This window comes from Metarhizium robertsii (genome assembly GCF_000187425.2).
Source record: "Metarhizium robertsii ARSEF 23 chromosome Unknown MAA_Scf_5, whole genome shotgun sequence".
Taxonomy (NCBI): Eukaryota; Fungi; Ascomycota; class Sordariomycetes; order Hypocreales; family Clavicipitaceae; genus Metarhizium; species Metarhizium robertsii.
In genome coordinates this window covers 1537328-1552978 of record NW_011942193.1, presented here as the reverse complement: position 1 = coordinate 1552978, position 15651 = coordinate 1537328, and the positions used below count along the sequence as shown (strand labels likewise).

The 15651-nt window shown below is 51.2% G+C and overlaps 3 protein-coding genes across 3 annotated transcripts; 2 read left to right on the top strand and 1 right to left on the bottom strand.

Annotated features, from left to right (window-relative positions):
- Positions 1-7409: 7409 nt before the first annotated feature.
- On the top strand, positions 7410-7805 carry MAA_04186 (NAD(P)-binding domain protein; the record flags this gene model as incomplete). Its single annotated transcript, XM_007822184.1, has 1 exon — positions 7410-7805. One exon carries the CDS (start codon positions 7410-7412, stop codon positions 7803-7805), a length of 396 nt encoding a protein of 131 aa, XP_007820375.1.
- A 3499-nt stretch (positions 7806-11304) lies between these two features.
- Positions 11305-12303, top strand: MAA_04187 (Dihydroneopterin aldolase; the record flags this gene model as incomplete). Its single annotated transcript, XM_007822185.2, has 2 exons — positions 11305-11985; positions 12073-12303. The coding sequence occupies 2 exons, from the start codon at positions 11305-11307 to the stop codon at positions 12301-12303; spliced, it is 912 nt and encodes a 303-aa protein (XP_007820376.2).
- Positions 12304-12649: 346 nt separating this feature from the next.
- On the bottom strand, positions 12650-13413 carry MAA_04188 (uncharacterized protein; the record flags this gene model as incomplete). The annotated part of the gene is made up of 2 exons (XM_007822186.1): positions 12650-12793; positions 12886-13413. The coding sequence occupies 2 exons, from the start codon at positions 13411-13413 to the stop codon at positions 12650-12652; spliced, it is 672 nt and encodes a 223-aa protein (XP_007820377.1).
- Positions 13414-15651: the final 2238 nt, after the last annotated feature.

The following is a 15651-nucleotide window of genomic DNA, read 5'->3' as shown; positions in this document are numbered from 1 at the left end:
TAGCACAAGCGATGATGTATTATGCGTGTGCCCACACCCTGTTCAGTATCCGGCGGCGAAATTTCGACGAATTTAGGTGCAAGTATTCGGGTACAATTATCAGACAGCCCTTAATATGTAAAGAGAAAACAGAAGTAAGAAGTATAGTAAGAATGTGCTGAGAGTAGCACGAATATAAACGCCGAAGAAACCACGAGGAGGTTGTTTACAACCCTATAGTCACAGACATGGCTCCTTTGATATACAGTTATGTCGACGACACTGGGCCAAGGTGAGACGGGCTTCGGCTTCGAAGGGCAAGTATTCGTTGTAAAAGGAGTGTAGGAATAGTATGGAAATAGGTCAACGTAAAGCAATTTGGGCCTGGTGAAGTAAGCAACAGGTGTGATGGGTGGAGGGCGAAGGAGGACCATAAAGTACTCGGACGTTTACTCCGTCCGCGGGAGACAGTGCTCGACATCAAAGTGGGTGGCCGTGGGCGTGAGTCTTTTGAGGTGTCAAGAATCAACTGGTGTTGTGTGTGTGAGCGGGCACTTGCAAATATCCCGGTCCCTTGTTCCCCGTTGCCTCCCCCCTGGTCGACCAGCCTGGACTCTTTTTTTCCCTCTCTCATTCTCTCTCTCACTCTCTCACTGGGCGTCGCAGCCGGGGGCTTACAGCGGTGCTCGAAGTACGGAGTAGCCAGTCGAATTGGCGATACGGGCTAGTACATAGACTTTGGTGACCAAGGACGGGAACATTGTCTGGATCGACCTGTCTGCAGGTGGTGGGCTTGATCCCTGAATAACTGGAGCCCTCGGGTCGGTTTAGTTTAGCGTACACGAGGCCATGCACTTGAACATCTTGAGTAACCACCCCCTGGCAGGCAGTCTTCATGGGATCCTGCAGGGGTTATTTACGTGCCTGGGCGGATGTGATGAGGAGGCGACGGTCCTGGGCGTCCTGGCGGAGGTGACGAATAATATGGAGACACCCTGACCTGCCACCCCGCCAAAAAGTCTTCATATCCACTCGAGAGATCTTGTCTTGAAGATGCTCTGGTGCCCCCGTTTATGCGCCAAGCAACTACTCCGTGCCAATGCTCGTCTTGCTCGTCTCTCGGGCACACAAGTTGCGGGCATGCCAACACGACAAGCTCTGTCAGTGCAATAATATCGTGATAGATGGCTAGGTTGGGTTGGAGGAGCTTTTGATGGAGCTGAACCAGAGGAATAGGCGATTTGAACTGATCGAAGCGGGCCGAGGGGCAACATGACCTCCAAAGAAGCAACAAGGCAGTCTCCAGTTGGCTGCAGCTCCGAGCCCCTGACAGGACGAGGCAGGACAGGACAGAAGAAGAGTGGAAGCACAAGGTCCCCCAAATATGTATGGCTTGTGCTTCAAACGCGCCTCCAATCGCGGTGCAATACTGCCATGGCGAAACCGAGCTCCGCATAGTGACGATGAGGCGCAACGCCATCTGGGGAGATGCCCTGACAGATTCCTAAGCCTCTGTCAAATTAAAAGGTCGATGCTTCCTTCAGCATCTAACCGTGTGTTAGCCGCAAAGAATGGGATACCATGTGTATTTTCGTAGGACGAGGAACAAGGAGACACATGCCCGCAATTTAATACAATAGCCACGAGCATAGCGCGATAGTAAATACTGGCCGTCTTCCGTACAGCGTCAACATCGAAGAACCGGTAAAAGGGCTGGCAGCAGGTAATCAGCATTTGTGCAAACTGCCGGAGAGCTGACTGGAAGGATTTAACTCGTCTGGCAAGACCGACGAGGCGAGACGGGCAAGGCAAGATGATTTCGAGAATCCAGATGTCGTGAAGTTGGAGCTAGCAGGCAGGTGCCAAGTCTGCCAAGCACCAGTTGAAGACCCGACGGGCTTGATGGAGGGCGGCAGGGGCAGCTCGAGTGTCTCTAGTCTCTACTCCGTACAACGTCTGGGCCAAATTCGGACGCCGCCACAACATTCGTGCATGGCATTCGTGCGCAGTGCAGTGTAACCACGCGGCCCATGTCGCACATAGGGTCAACTGGTGTGCTGGGCCAACAGTGGTGGGCTGGTGCTGGAGCCAGAGGTGTCGATTGATGGTGGATGCGGCAACGTCGTGATGCTCCAGAGCACCAGGCCAGACTTCATGGAGAACCGAGCTGGAACCACGAATTGAATCGCCTTCTCGAGTCCTCATCCAGCAAACCGTCAAAGTCTGAATTCGCCGCTCCGTTCCTGTACAACAACAACTGACATGGAATCTGCGGATTGACAACAGTCCATTCAATGGGTGGCTTTGTCAGGGACCCAGTAGAAGTGGCCAACATGGGGTCGCATAAGCTGCAGCACTGAGGGCCTGTGCTGGTACGACAACAAAAAAACGCTGTTGGTTGGAAACTATCCAATCGTAGATACCATGGTGGCTATTCCGTACATATGTACATGAGTCGTCATCGATAGTTGTCATCAGGCAGGTAGGTAATCGGTCTACTCCGTAGCCCATCGTCACTCATGGCTCGGCGGTGTTGTGATAGTAATTCATGCATGATAGAGTATATATGCGCCCCGCTGCGCCCAAAGGGCAATTAGGAGTTATCCGGAGCAAAACATGCCAATATCTCGGCACCCTTTGACCATTCACTGTTTCTTGGCCCAGCCACTTCCTGGAAAGAGGTTGGCAGGCCGCGTTGTCAATACTTGATTGCTTTTCGGGCGACCACTCCGCAAGTTCTCCCATATGCCCCGTCCCTGATGCAGGAACAAAGTAACTGCAGGTACCTAAGGTGCTCACCAGCTCGACCGCGAGAAGAGCCGCTGGAGACTACCGAGTACTACGCGTGTATTGTGCAGTTCAGCAGTATTTTTGTGAGACATGCATGTGGTGACCCAGCGTCGTGTCCCTCCGCACTATCCTGTGCTCCGGGGGCTTTGTCCCAATTTCAAATGCAGAGACAGGGTCAACTGGTAGTTTGGTAGTATCAGCTTCCGGCCGAGAGATGTCCCTTACAATTTGCTTTTTGGTTTTCTTCTTTGTGACATCGCAGTGCGGGTACTCCCTAGCCAGAAATTGGCGGGTGCGCTTTGGCCTTGGGATGGGGTTGAAACAGCCCGCGAGAAACAAAGTTCAATAACCGCGATCAAGTCGTCTTGGTATCTCAGATCCCGATCAGCACTAATACGGCTTGAGTTCCACCTCGAAGGTTAACTAGCAACTCCATTGTCTGCACATACCTTGTATGCCAGAGTTCCCGATACTCCGTTTCCTAGCCACTCCCATGTGGGAGAACATACTCGCAGAGACATATAAACCGTGATGGGGAAAAAGGCATTCCTGAACCCAAAGTTGCATTTGGTGGCGCTGCTAGTTTTCCCAGTCAGGTCCCATTCTATTGTCGATGTTTCTTGAAAAGACTGCAACTATCGTATTGCGAGCCCCTTCAGCGCTGCCTCAAGACAAGGGACACCCAGTTTGGCATGTTTCCTTACTCCCCAAGCGGGGAGATTCTTTCGTTCCTTCAACTTTATTCGCAGAATATACGAGGCGGCGATATTGATCCGTGGAGGACTGCGAGAAAGTGGCAAAAAGGCTGCCATTGATCTCTTCATAGGCCAGTGCTGTGGGATAGAACGCAGTAGTTTTTGTCCAGTCAGGTTCAGCATTTCCAAGCTGCCACCAGTTGAAGAGCGCCCCAGCGGCTAACGCACGGAGTATGGTGCCCAGGCACAACCTGTCACTGGTCAAAAACCTGACTGCATGCGTAAGTTGCACGCTGACTGGTCGGCCGTATCGGTGCCTTCCCTCCATTGAGAGCCTCAGGTGCGCGAGCTGGGTTCTGGGAAGGAACATCTACCTATAGAAGCGACGAGCCAAGCGCCCCAAGACGTTCATTTTGGTCCGTCTGCAAATCTGATTTGATTTTTTACTCATCATCACTCTTTCGCGTCCTCCAACTCCCACGCGGACACATCTCATCCGAGTCATTTCGAACCGACGCTCGTGTCCTTGCCACGATTGCAATTGGCTCTCCTCCACAAACAACCACATGGTTGTGCATGTGTTCTGCTCAGCATCCATTGGCTCAACGCTCAGCTGCTCTCTGACAGCGTGAGGAACTTTGAGGACAATCCTCTACTTGGTTGGGACATTCAATTTTCGGCCATGCACATCTTACTTTGCGGGCTAGCATCGTTCGATGCCATGATTACCCATGTTACCTCGCGGCAAAAAATTGTGAGATGTCCTTTCGCGGGGTGCGTGCTCCGTACTGTACACCCGTGAATCCGGGGAAGGGCTCCTTCTGGCAACCAGACTTCGCCAATGACTTGGGACCATGACATTGTTTCGGATGTCCCAATCGACACTTGACCTAGGGCTCGATTCTTCTTCAGACGAGGCGGCATCATGCTACGCGGCAGAGGTTTCAGTATCAAGCCGCCTGTCAACTCGTCTGAAGCGCCATAATTTCGAAACAAGGAGCTCGTGTTGCAGCCAAGTCAAGATATCAGCCCACAACCGAACGCTCAACCTGTCAATTCGTCCAAATCATTGCTGCATCCGTGGCGACTCTCGTTTACCACGACCACTTGCGGCTCTTCATCCCGGGTCCAGAGACTTCTGGCCTCTGGCAGCTTGATCTGCCGGACACTGGCACATGCTTTACAACACTCCTCGCTCCCCAAACTTGCGCTCATTTGCCTCGGTGCGCGTAAAAGTGCGAGGCTTGTGCATTTCAATATTCTAGGGTCTGCAAGCCACTGCTCCACTTTCATCAACATCCAAATCATGAGGAGAGTCCTCATGAGATGGCGTAGGGCATGTTACATCCATGCTGTCCTCAATAAACCTTGCGTCCAAGTCCCCTTCCCCAAAAATATATCGCGAGTGTGGTGACCGATCCCTAGTTGACCCCGTTTTTTAAGACTGGATAACGTCATTTGGGTCAGGTGAATTTTGAAAGAAGGCACAGGACTTTTTTCCAGAAGCCCGTTACATTTTGAGACGATTTGTGGTAACTACATCTTTATTACATCCGTTGAATGAAACCCAACTACAGTTACTCATGCAACCCAGCCTTACAGCGTATATTACAACAACAGTTCATGGCGATACGACAATCAAGGAGCCGCCAAAGGAGCCGCCAAATTGCAAATCATATTCAAAGTTCTATGCTAAAACTAAGTTACCAACCCGGTACTCTGTAAGAAACCAAGGGGTCTGATTGATTCCCCGCTCTTCACAGCCCTTTGGACATGGCTTGATTACAATAGCTCTTTTTTAAATTGCACACTGGCCACCTCAACTCGGGACCTTTCTGTTCGCGTTAGCATGTGAGTCTGATGCGGCAAAAATCGCACCGCCATGACTTGCTCGCATGCCTCTAAAAGGACTATGAAGGCTATTGAATGTCAAATCCCATATGCTCTGCAGTGGCTAACCCAACTAGGTTACAGGAAGATGGCACAAACCTGATCACAGCTTGTCACTTGTTGACCGATATTCTCTTCCTGGCTAGACCAGTTTGGCTGGCATTTTTGTGGCTTTTTGTAGCAGAAGTTCCGGTTGTGTTTTACTCTGTGAAGAAGCACAACACAGTAGTACCAAGAATCGAACAGGTTGTTTCGCATGATGCCAGGTCTCAGGTTTGCGTTTCAAGGCAATGCTGCTCTCGGTGTTCCTCCGGCGGAGCTGGGGCGACAACGGGCCATTTCATGCGGATTGTCGCCTAAGTGGTATACTCTGTGAGGAGACCAAATGCTCACCTTACCATTCGGAACGGGATGGTGGAATCTCGCACGCCATTAGTATCCCGGTTAATACAATGTAGTGTTAAGAAGTCCACCCGCAGGCGTGTGAAAGGCCCTTGCCTGTCAACACGTTGGTGCTGACTAGAGCCTTCCCGTCTCAATCGGTTCAAACATGCCTCAGTTCTGCATGTGCTGAGGGGGCTTGTGCCCAGGAAGCTTCCAGGATTAATTTTCTTTTCCTAGCTCGTTCTGTTGTCGTTTCCCGGTCGTCACCCTAGCCCTCTGTCAAAAAGAGGGGAGGATATTTTGTCTTTTTCTGTGATGATATCCTGGTTCAAGCACAAGGGTGCCGGGAAGTAGCGTTTACCTAACGTCTATCATATCCCCATACCGACTTTCATTTCGAAGCGTACCCATCCTTGGGAAGCGTTGACGAGACTAGGTATTCAACAAAACCTCGATTTATAAATCGATAAAGTGCCAATTTCCGCATTAGCACAACAACATGTCTGATCGTCTTTCACCCGTTCTCACCCATCCTCCTATTCGTTCGTTGAGGCGGCGAATCCACCACCAGAGTAACGAGCATGCAGCTCTCTCCACTGAACCAGTTGTTTGGGACACGGCGGAAGTCTTCAGACTCGAGTGGAACTTGAGCCCTGGCCCTGGTTCAGGGAAGATCTGTCAGCCTTCATAGTAGGGTCTTATGTACTAGTAGTACCCGCAAACGAGGATGAACATTGCCAAGGACAGTTTGTCACTGTGGTGTCAATGCCTCGGACCGCCCGCAGTCTCATGTATATTTCGACTTGAGGAACAGGACGAAATGACCAAGTAGACGTCACTAATATATGCTCACAATAAACAAAATTTGTCGGACGCGGCAACACCAGAGACCCACCTGAGCTTTATTACTATATTTCTATACTAGTAATTGCATTTGCAAACTGTTCTTTCGAAGCTAGTGTGACAGTTCGCCCCGTGGAAAAAAGCTTAATTCGGCCTCTCACTAACTGTTGGAGGATAACTCAAACTTATGCCGCAGTCACACCGAGGCCAAGCTCGTTGTAGTCGCTGCTGGAGGAGGGTACGCCCCCAATAATTCCATCCTTTTGTGTCGCTACATCCATAGAATGTCCAAACTATGCGGAACTGTCCAGTCGTACCTCTCGTATAGAATAGGTTGCGGTTTGCAGCCTCGGAGTTCTAAGCATCAGGCCGTGCTGGCTCTCGACTGCAGCAAGTATAATGACTTCGCAGTGCGGACTTTGATATCCGCCGTGGTTATGGCGATGACGTTGCGTGTTTAACATCGGAGCTCTGTTGCTCCTACGGTGTAACTCATTGGTGTCTGTATTTCTAACATTGTGAATTTGCTTGTGGCGTTTAGCCCAAACTATGAACAGGACGAAGCCGTCAAGAGAGTTGTAAATCGTTCATCTAAAGACTCAGCTCACTCGCTTACAAACGTATTTATCGGTGGAACAGTCGAAGGAAACGAGGCACAAGCTGATTTTCGGCGTGACTTGTATTGGAGAATAAATAGGAGAGTCCAGACGACAAAGTCGACAATGATGGCAATCAAAATCACAGACTTTAAGATACGATACTAAAGAATACCAAAAAAAGGAAGAAAAATATCACGGAAAACCTACCACATGATTCAACCGACGACAAATGGCTCTCCAACGTATCACTTTCATCGGCATCGGCAACATGGGCAATACACTCGCGCAGACATTGCACAAGGCCGGCCATTCGACGACTATCTTGAACAGAACAAGGCATCGTCTCCAAGTCGACAGAGTCATGGAACTCGGAGCCGAATTGGAACAAGACGCCGAGATTGCCATCAGCCGCAGTGGAGGGCCGGTCATGGTCTGCGTGCTCGACCACGACGCCATCTACAAAGACCCTCGACAAGGTTCCATCGTTTGCCGGGAAAACAGTCGTCAACCTCACCAACGGCTCCATTGTGCCTTGTATCGAGCTCCTGGGGAGCCTTCAGAACACGGTGGAAATGGCGGAATTGCCGTTGCGGCGTCCATACTTGCTTCAGTAGTACATACGTAGCTAGAAGCACGTAGTAGACGTGGTACGGAGTACAGAGTTTTAGTTTATCAATTGTGGATATTTCGAGTCCATGTGATGATGACGCTACAAGTTGGAGGCTGACCGTGTGACTTTTTCTTTTCCTAAACAAGGCGTGGCGTTATTTCCGGATCAACTTGGGCCGGTTTGGCAATAGTCTTAGCATGGTGCTCTTGCCGCTTTTCAAAACCACCTGACCAGGGCCGTTGCTGCCCTGGACGCCGTGGCTTATTTCACGTCAATGGTCGACTGGAATATTCCGTTTCGATCTGCATTTGGGCAGAGGCCGGATTCAAAACACGGCATATTCATGTTGCTGGTACATTTGCGGCCCTGTCTCAACAGCTCGAAATGGCCAATTCGCATTGCAGAAAAAAAAGTTAATTGTGATGATCCGTCTGGTTATCAGGCCCCGGCACCATGTACCCGGGCTACGCAGCTCCTCCTGCGCGTGCCGAAACAAGAGCCTTTGGATCTGTGACTCCGTGAGGGAGCGACGGCTACATGCCAATGCTTGGTGGCCGAGGCAAAAAAACAGCTTCTTTGGAATAGTAGCATGTACAATTCTACCCCGGGAGCGCGATATGGCCAGCGGTCCCTACGCTGGGGGTTCAGGTCAAGGCACGCATGGCCGGTACGTCACCAACAATTTGGAAGCTTCTCATGGTCGCGGACTATCGACCTGTGTGTGGAGACACCAGACTCTGGTTAGCTTGCTGGCCGATCGCCCTTGGGGCCAAGAGGCTTCGAGAATGGCGGATAGCATCTTGAGCTTCTTTATCCGGAAGAGACCGCACATGGACCCTTTTGGTACCTTGCCCAGGGATGCTCAAAAGCGCACCAAACGGAATTATCTACAAACTACATACGGACATTGTACATGGTTGTCGTTTGCGCCGATCGCCCATTGAGTTGGGACGGAGTCGAGGGCGACAAGGGGGCCGTGCCGGTGGGTTAGCCTTGCATGATTGTGATTGTGATTGTGCTTGTTTGCTTGTTTGCGCCGAGAAACAAACGACTTGGAAGCGGCAACATGTCCAAATGCAAGAAGAGAGAAGGAGGGTGCCACACTGTGGGAGAGACGGCGACCTTGGCTCACTTGGGCATCATGCCCGACGCGAGGCAACGGATGACTCTTCTCCACTTGCGCCTCAGGGGCGTGGTTCATGGGTAGGGGTGGTTTGGGAAACGTTTGGCTCGGGAATGGGATCATGGTGCGTCTGCTTCAACTGTTATTGCTCTTGTGCAGGATTTGGGCTGGTGCCGCGCGAGTTGGAGGAGCGCATAACGGCAGCAACTTTCATATCCAGCATCCTTGCATCGTGAAGTATCTGACAAGCGGGAACCTAGTCTGTCCTGCGGATGGCATGAACCACGTGCGCATCGCTCGAGAACATCATCATCAAACCGCCGTGCCGAGTTGCGCAAATCACACGGAGCACCATGTTGCAGCCGTGCCGATCACGACCTGGGCCCGTTCCGTCGGCGTTGCGACGTTACGGCCGGCGCTCCGCTGTCCTGACGTTGATGGACGTGTAGCTAGCAGAACGGGGTGTTTCAGGGTCGGGCTGCAGAGAGTGTTTAATTTATGCCAAGGCGAGTTGCTATTGTCTTGGCCTGGTTGTAGCAGTTCTGGTTTTGTCGTGATGCGAGTTTCTGACGTGAATTGCTCGGCGGGCTTACTTTTGTTACTAAATATATGCTAATATATATCAATATGTTAAGGTGTGAATTGTATCGCTCATTAGTCAAGTGAATTACACGCATGATACGAGTGTCGTGCAAGCGTAAAATTTGATAACACAGTATTGGGCTGTATACTAATATATACTAATATACATTACCCTATCAAGTTACGCAAATCACAAAGCATATTATAGCCTACATAGTTACGTGTGAGGCACCATATCAGAGTGGCGTGAGTACTATTCTTTTTGCTAGCCATAATACGTTAAATGGCTAACCCTATGGTTAGTATAGATCATGCTCCAGCGTTGGTTTACAATGGTCATATTCGTCATCAGCGAATACAGTGGGTTCTGTTACATGGCCCTGTAACTGGTGATTTAATCGAGGCAACAGCATTGAATCTAGAGGAAATCGATGCCATGCCTGGTAAGTAATACCCTACTCGCTCCGGTGGCTATCGGCTTTCTGTGAGTATCTGGCGGGAATCGGGTCGACTTTTGGCTGACTTGCGATTGCAGATGCCGCCTCCTCCACCTCGTCCTACTTGACCTGCTTAGAATTCGGTCTTTGGTTTGGATGAGGTATCGAGCATGGAGGCTCGTCCGTCTGCCGCCAGTATCGCGGCAGTTCCCGACACAGCTTCTGGTTGACCGACTCAATATACTTGACCTTTCCGAGTGGTCCAATTAATGGGGTAAGTGTAGATTTCTGCGATAAATCTGACCTTCTTGCTAACCGATTTTTGATAGAGCGCGTCGTTATTATGGTAGATCGTGTTCCCCCATCTCTGCTGCTCTTACCCAGTCCTTATTCTGACCGGGCTCCAACACCAGTCGAGCCTCCTTGACTCCGGCGAAGCAGACTACCACTGTCAGTGCTTCCTCTTCTTCCAAGAAGAGACAGGCCGGCGTCTTGGATGTTTGTCCTTTATATACTAATTAACAGAGTAGTTACGCGAGTCAATGACCTTAGGTATTGACGCAACTTGGGTTATCACGACATGGCAATGCGACTGCGGTAAAACAACGTCTTATGTTTGCCCTTGGTGTTGTGCAGTCAGCACCTCCGCAAGAGAGATGAATTAATTCTAGTACCAACGTCTACAGTTGTTGGCTTTAGCGGGTGAACTTGTCTACGTATGCCGTATGCATCGAGACATTCTATAAAACAGTAGTTGTAAAGAAAGTACCATTCCTTCTGCTTACAAGACCGAGTGCCCTTCGCTTTCCACCACTACTCGCATACTACCGGCCGCAGTATATCGTAAATATATTTCAGACCAAATTCCTTCACTTCGTGTACAGCACCTGTGTATTCTCCAGATAATAAGTCTCGGTTTTCCAACATGCCTCTGCGGCCAAACATGTGCTATAGGGTATGTTGTTTTACGTACGACTAGTCATCTCCAACCGTACACCTTTCCGACATAAAATGGCCAACGCAGCAGGCATAATTGCAAGAAAATAGAATCCAGCGCCAACACTCAATCTGTGGCATAATTAAGGACAGTTCCCTTGGATTCTGTACATAGGACGAATCCGTGTGTATGAGCAGCGTCACAAAATGCCCCACTAGCAAACATGGGATTATGACTCCCTTCTCACTCATCACAAGAACTTCAAAAGCCTCGTCACCGCTCCACGCCGGCTCACAAAAAAAAAAGATAAAAAAGATGACTTCGTAACTCACGACATCATATCAAACGTCCCATTCCTCCTGCGTCGTCAACAATCTCCATCAACAACCCGCAGCCCCAACTCACAAAAAACGACACACTCATTGCCTCACCACCATGTCAATACCCATCAGAACCTCGCACTCTCTGCTCCTCGCCACGGGCGAACCGCCCGCCACAGTCCGCGTCCAAAACATCCAATCCACCATCCAAGGCCCCAGCGACGCCTGGGGGCGACAAGACCGCCCCCAGCCCATCTCCGTATCCGTCGCCGTCGGCATGGCCCAGTCCTTCGGGCCAACGTCGACGTCGGACGCCCTCGCCTCCGACACAGTGCACTACGGCCTCCTGAGCAAGGCCGTCCTCGCGACGCTCGCACGCCTCGGCGGCGCCCAGGGCACCAGCAGCGGCCGACAGCTCACGCTGCCAGCCATCCTCGACACCATATGGACCGACCTCACGGGCGTCGACACGTCCGGCCAGCAGCCCGCCTCGCCCGCCCAGGGTCCGCCGTTCCTGAAGCTCGCGTCCGTAAAGAGCCTCCAGGTCGGGCTTCGCCTGCCAAAGGCCACGCTGCAAGGGGCCGGCGTGTGCCTGACGGCCACGGCGGCGTTTGCCCGCGGGGCCATGACTCTGCGCGGCATCAAGCTGGCGCTGTGCGACTTGCGCATCCCCATCCTCATCGGGGTGAATGCCAACGAGAGGCGCGCCAAGCAGGGCGTCGTGGCCAACGTCGAGGTGGACCGGTTTGACGAGGCCCGCGATTGCTACTGCGCCCTGGAAGACGTGATAGCCAAGGTATGTCGGGAGGACACTCCGCCCTGTGACTCGTTTCTCTTCTCGCGAAGCCGGTTCTGCTAGCTGACTTGTTTTTGGGGGCCCAAGGCCATGACAGACTCGTCCTTTGAGACAATCGAGGCCCTGCTGGCGGATATGGCCCTGCGTATCACGACGCACTTGGTCCGGAATCACACGCCGCCGGCGGATGGGGAGGGTTGGCAGCTCGGGATTGCGGTTGAGAAGCCCATTGCTGTGGTGTTTGCGGATGCTCCGTGTGTGGAGTTGCGCATAAATACAAACGACGTCGTTCCCGGGGAGGACGTGGTTCCGCGGTGAAAATATGGTGTGAGAGTAAAGTAAGTCAAAAATTATTGAAAAAAAAAAAACAAACAAAGAAAATTAAAAACAGAATTACATGGCCTGGATGACGACACCGTCGTAGCAGCACATATATATGCCTAACCTATGCACAGTCTAAACATGTCTTCTAATGCCGTGGGTATCTACATGTTTCGCTTGTTCTAGGGTAATAAATAGCCTAGGTCTCTAGAACGCCTTCCAGTCCAAATTTTATCAAACATCGCTCTACGGGGTATAATAAATCCTGCTGTGCCCGTTAAACGCCTCCAAAGGACAAACAAAAAGAGCGGCAACCGGTTTTTTTTATAGGCTCTTTGCCATTTTACAAATCGGCCTTTGCAGAGAGGGCCACGTCGCCATTGGTCACCTCGCGGACAAACCCAGGGTCAGGATCATACATCATGACGTGGAAGTGTTCCACAGCGTGAATGGACTTGAGCGCAGCCCAATTCCTGAACCACACAACCTGTCAAAGGAAGGGAGGAGTTAGCACCCAGGAGCATTATCTGCAGACGCCTGCCCTGAGCGGGGTTTGGGCTGCTCGACCTTGATACGTACGTTCTCTGCTGGGACCCGTGTTCGGAATGTCCTGGTTACAAACGCGTCAACCTCTGCTTTCGCCTTGTCGGTCAAGTCACCGCTGGTCTGATTGGCCTCGAGCTCAAATTTGGTCCACACAACAAGATGGACGACTCGCTTGTCCAATCCGTAGGGCCAGTCGTTCCACAGAATCTTTACGTCTTCTGCGTACTGAAAAGGGTACCCTCGTGGCTGGATAGGAGTCTGCCACCGCAATCGTTCTTGCAGAATGAAGCTAGCAACGCTGCCGTGTTGCTTTGCCAGCTTGAAAGTGAAAGCCTTGTAGCGTCTTAGATCCGAGGGCGTTCTCTGGAAGGCCTCGAGACGGTTCTCTCGAACAATCCCGCAGACCTGCTCCCATGTGAGGAGCTTAAAGGCGGAATCTGGCATACCAACAATACGGCGGTCCTTTTCGTTGAGAAGGGCGAGAAATGGGGGGCACTCAGCGGTCAACTCATGAGGAGGACAGTTGACCTGCCAAAAGGGCATGACATGGAGAGAACCCATGGCGGTGAGACTGTCTGTTTGGACGGGCTGGTATGGGACAGATCTCGAGGCAAAAAAGATGAAGAGTTGAGTGTCGAGGCAAGTTGTCACAACTGTATGTACGGAGTAGACTGTGCTGTGAAGGGAGGACGTCGGTCCGAGTGGATACGGATGCCCGCCCTGGTTATGCGGATATATGCAACGACGTTAATGCTGATCGTTTCCGCAAATACCGGCCGAGATTGCTGTGCTGATCAAGGGGGCAATGAGATGAAAATAAGGCTAGGATGAACTGCAGAGAGCAAAAGAGATGCGGTCTGGAGTCATTTATGCCTAGCCCTTGGGGAGAGAAGCAACTGGCCTAAAACTTCACATGAAGCGACGTCGATGCCACAATTACGCATCGCTGGACTGTGAACAAAAGATGCCCGACCGAGTCATGGCCCGGCAACGAGCACTTGGTGATGGGCAAAGATGCCTCTTTTTGGACAAGCCATGAGACCATCTGCATGCCAACAACATGACGAGAGACATGTTGTTGTTTGATGGAACGGCCAATGGAGAAGACGGATGCAACGTCGTTCTCGGTCCGCACCAAGGCTGACTAAGCCTGATCAGCCAGTGGCCAGTGGCCAGTGGCCGTAGTTGATGCTTCATCTGGCAGAATGTTGACGTGTTCATGCGGAAGTATGTATGAAAACAGAATCAATTTAAGAGTAACAACTGTACTCCATACAGAATACAGATGCCCGCATTCCGCTACAAACAGAAGACGGTTTGCCTACGGGTCTTGGCTTTGAGGAGACTAACGTCCTGCCCCTGGCGAGTCCAGAACGTTGGCACTCGCTGCAAATTCAATATATATCTGTGCTTATTCCATTTACACGACCAGCCTGCATGTTAATGTTGCATACGGGATCTCATGGCTCTTTTACACGGCCCAGGCCGGGCGATTTCGACTTGGCCAATGCAGCCCCCACGTGTCCGGGGATCAGCTTCCGGTGAGGTGGCTTCGAGAATCTAGACTGTCAGAAGTTATTAATAGTGGCCTTCAATTAAAGTGTCTCCGAGTACTGAAGTACCTAGGTACTTAAGTACTCTGCACCCTGTACGGAGTCGTCAGTACGTATGTACAACAAATGCTGCGAATTACCGAGTATTCGGTAGATGAGATGGACGTAGTAGTAGGACTACTACACTTGTGAAAATGAGAGGAAGCAGATTCACTCCGTCACAGCCTCACTGCAGAATGGACAACGAGCCTCGACGCAACACTTTGATCAAAGGCCGGCCCTGCAATGTACTGGTGGTACTCCATAAGTACTCCTGCACTCAGTAACCACCCCGGGCAACCAAGCAGTTGCCAATTTTAATATTCCGCTTCGGCCCCTAAGATGATGGACAGATATGGCAAGGCTGGGAGGCGACGCGAGATTATTGATTTAATTCTCGTCTCAAGCGGCAGCAAAAATAGCCTCGTTTTCAATTTCTCTTGAGTGTGCATTTTGCTGCGCCACCGGATCAGTGATAATTGACGCAGTCGAAAAATTGGGGCAGTTGGATGGCTGATGTACGCATTACTGTTTAGATTGTTTTCATTTCCCCCCTGGACGCTCAACTTGTGAGGATAGGGAAACGAGTCCAATCAGGTTTTGAAGCGCTACCATGCAGAGTAGGCACCCAGGGCCACAACACCACGACTTGCTTCGCGATTTGGAGTTGCGTACGGAGGAGTTGTTGGGCGAGAAAGACGAAAGTGATCAAGTCAAGGCCTGTGCCTGTGCAAAAATTTTCTATCCATCGATGGCTTGAAGCTTGCACCGAAGCTAGTCGGGCAGATGGCTTCGAATTTGCAATTTGTTGGGCTTTCGATGGTTCGAGATGGCGCGCCCAGCATTGGCCGTGCCTTGCAGCGGCGAGTCCGCGAGTGTATGTGTGTGCACTCATTCAACCAAGCTCAAGACTCTGCAATACAGACCCGACACGATGCTATTTGCACATGTACTGCGATGAATACGATGGCGGCGCATTTCACCAAGACGAACGACGTCGAGTGATTGACTTGCTCGGGGCAGCCACAGCGTAGATGCACCAGGATAAAGCACATCAATTGATTCATTGGCCAGCATTTGCCCAAGGACGGTGTGGGGGGTCCCTCCAGAAGGCTGAGCTGCGAGATGGTATCATCGGGATCAATCGCATCCTAGGCCCGTTTATTCGTTTTATTGCAATGTCGTTTTTGACCCCATGGTGGTGGGG